The 2,918-nt window shown below is 41.3% G+C and overlaps 1 protein-coding gene across 1 annotated transcript; it reads left to right on the forward strand.

Moving 5' to 3' along the window:
• The first annotated feature begins 876 nt into the window (after positions 1 to 876).
• Positions 877 to 1,821, forward strand: LOC140626066 (olfactory receptor 2W1-like). Its single transcript, XM_072813685.1, has one exon. The coding sequence runs from the start codon at positions 877 to 879 to the stop codon at positions 1,819 to 1,821; it is 945 nt and encodes a 314-aa protein (XP_072669786.1).
• Positions 1,822 to 2,918: the final 1,097 nt, after the last annotated feature.

Raw genomic sequence — 2,918 nt, forward strand, 5'->3', positions numbered from 1 at the left:
AGTCACAGAAGGTATTCCAAGAAACACATAGCATTTGTACATGGAAACCAAGGTTAATAAGAAAGACAATTTTTCCTGGCACCAGAAACACATGAGCCACAAAAAGTTCAGTATATGGGGAACAACAGAATTGACACAGGAACACAGGTGTCTGCAATGTTGAATAGGAGGGAAAACATAAGGAGGAGGTTGGTGATGATGGACATTACAATGGCTGGTATCCACACACTTAGAAGTGAATCTGGAAAGTGATCCTGCTACCGAATGAGGGGACGAATCCCAAGAAAATGGGACATTTAACATTCTACCTCAAACTTACTCCTTTCATAAGGGAAAAATTGTCATGACCAAGTATGCTGATTTGTAATTTTAAAAAGAAACCACACAAAATCTATCCCATTATTAACTTCATGGATTTATTACTTAATCAAAATACAGAGAAGCAAAGGTGTGATGGTAACTTTTTTTTAGAAGATTTTATTTATATATTCATGACAGACACACACACAGAGAGAAAGAGAGAGAAAGGCAGAGACACAGGCAGTGGGAGAAGCAGGCTCCATGCAGGAGCCCGACGCGGGACCGATCCCGGGTCCCCGGGATCACACCCCTGGCCCAAGGCAGGCGCTAACCCGCTGAACCACCCAGGGATCCCCTACCATGTTCTTTTTAGAACCACACTGGTTAGGATTAATCAGGGAGAGGCTTTGGGCACTGAACACAAGGAAATTGTTAACATAGGTGTCCAAATGGAACAGAGCACACAAACAAGTGAATTTGAGATACTCATGGCAAATTTCAGAGATTTTTATTTCTACCTAGGCCTGATGCTATTTTGATTACCATGGTTTGTCTCCTAGACTTTCCTGAGGAGCCATGGACACAAACAATGGAAGTTCCACAACAGATTTCATCCTCCTGGGGTTTTCTGATTGGCCCCAATTAGAACCCATCATTTCTGGGGTTGTCTTCATCTTCTACATTGTGACTCTGGTAGGAAACACAACCATCATTCTTGTGTCTTACCTAGACACCCAGCTCCATACTCCCATGTATTTCTTCTTATCTAATTTGTCTTTTCTGGACCTCTGTTATACAACAAGCATTGCCCCCCAGATGCTGGTAAATCTATGGGGTCCAACAAAGTCTATTACCTATGAAGGGTGTGTGCTTCAATCCTTTGTTGCCCTTGACCTGGGATCCACAGAATGTCTTCTCTTGGCTGTGATGGCCTATGACCGCTATGCTGCTGTTTGTCAACCTCTTCACTACACAGTAATAATGCACCCTCAGCTTTGCCAGAAGATGGTGCTCACTGCCTGGTTAGGTGGTCTTGGCAGTGCCTTAATTCTCTGCTCCTTGACTCTGAAGTTGCCAAGATGTGGACACCGAGAGGTGGATCATTTTTTCTGTGAGACGCCAGCATTGATCAAGATGGCTTGTGTCTATTCAAAAGTAATGGAGATCACTGTCTATGCTCTTGGAGTGATATTACTTCTAATACCTCTGTCACTAATTCTCATCTCATATGCAGTTATCACTCAAGCTGTCATGAGGATCAAGTCAGCAACAAGGTGGCATAAGGTCCTCAATACATGTGGTTCCCACCTCACAGTAGTAACTCTGTTTTATGGAACAATCATTTACATGTACATGAAACCACATAGTAGCACATCCCAAGATAAGGGGAAGTTCTTTACTTTCTTTTACACTATCATCACACCCACCCTTAACCCTCTAATCTACACTTTAAGAAACAAAGATGTAAAGAGTGCAGTAAAGAGAATACTACATATAGAAGAATGGTCAGCAAAGTCATGAGTTCGATGGAAGAGAGATAAGAAATAATATTAAAAATTATCAACAGATAATTAACTGATTCGTTTATGCAAAGAATTTATTGAGTGTCTACCATGTACAAAGAATTGTACTAGGTACTAACTTTGTAAATAAGTAGGAAGTAGACAGAAATTACAAGGAGAAAGAGATACAGATACATAAAGAAACTTCAACCCATATATTTAAAAAGCTTCAAGACCAGTTGGGGGCTACAGACCACTAAATATATAATTATGAAATGTGGTTAAGTACAATACCAGAGATATGCACAAAGTATTAAGAAAATATTTCACAGGGAAATTTATTTTATTTTTTTATGATTCTTTTTTTTTTTTAAGATTTTGTTTATTTATTCATGAGAGACACAGAGAGAGGCAGAGACAGGCAAGAGAGAGAAGCAGGCTCCATGCAGGGAACCCGATGCGGGACTCGATCCTGGGACTCTAGGACCACACCCTGGGCCGAATCCCATCCTCAAACACTGAGCCACCCAGGCATCCCGGGAAATTTATTTTAATGTAGGATTACACAAGGACACTGATTTATTTCTTCCCAGAAGTAACACCTTCGTGGAAATAACAATCCCTTTCAGGCACCTGATACTGCCAGCAAGGCCTTTGTGCTGTAGACCAATGACTCACTGATAGCTGTTCCACCTTCTGCTTCTAGTTTTAACTGGGCACAGGGCCACCGTGCCCACATCACATTTCTGAATCTGGCTTCCTACCAATACGATGCTAGGGAAGCAATGTGTACAACTCCTGGGACATTTTCTCAAAAATGAAGCCATTTGCTCTCATCCTTCTCTCTCCCCTTCCTCTTAGGTGGAATGTGAATTTGGAGGGTACCTAACTTTGCCAAAAATCCTAAGAGGGAATGGAACAATAAAATGGAAACAGATATACCCCTGCAGCAGAGCAATGCCTCCACACTATTACAGGAGGAAAAGCTTCTATATCGCTTAATATAAATTAACACTCTATTTTGACATCTCTCTTTTAAAAGTACCTTAGCTTTTGCCCATCATGGCCTGATAAGGAGTTTGGGGTTTTCCTGTAAGGTAGTGCGAACCTTGGACC

This window comes from Canis lupus, chromosome 37 (genome assembly GCF_048164855.1).
Source record: "Canis lupus baileyi chromosome 37, mCanLup2.hap1, whole genome shotgun sequence".
Classification (NCBI taxonomy): domain Eukaryota; kingdom Metazoa; phylum Chordata; class Mammalia; order Carnivora; family Canidae; genus Canis; species Canis lupus.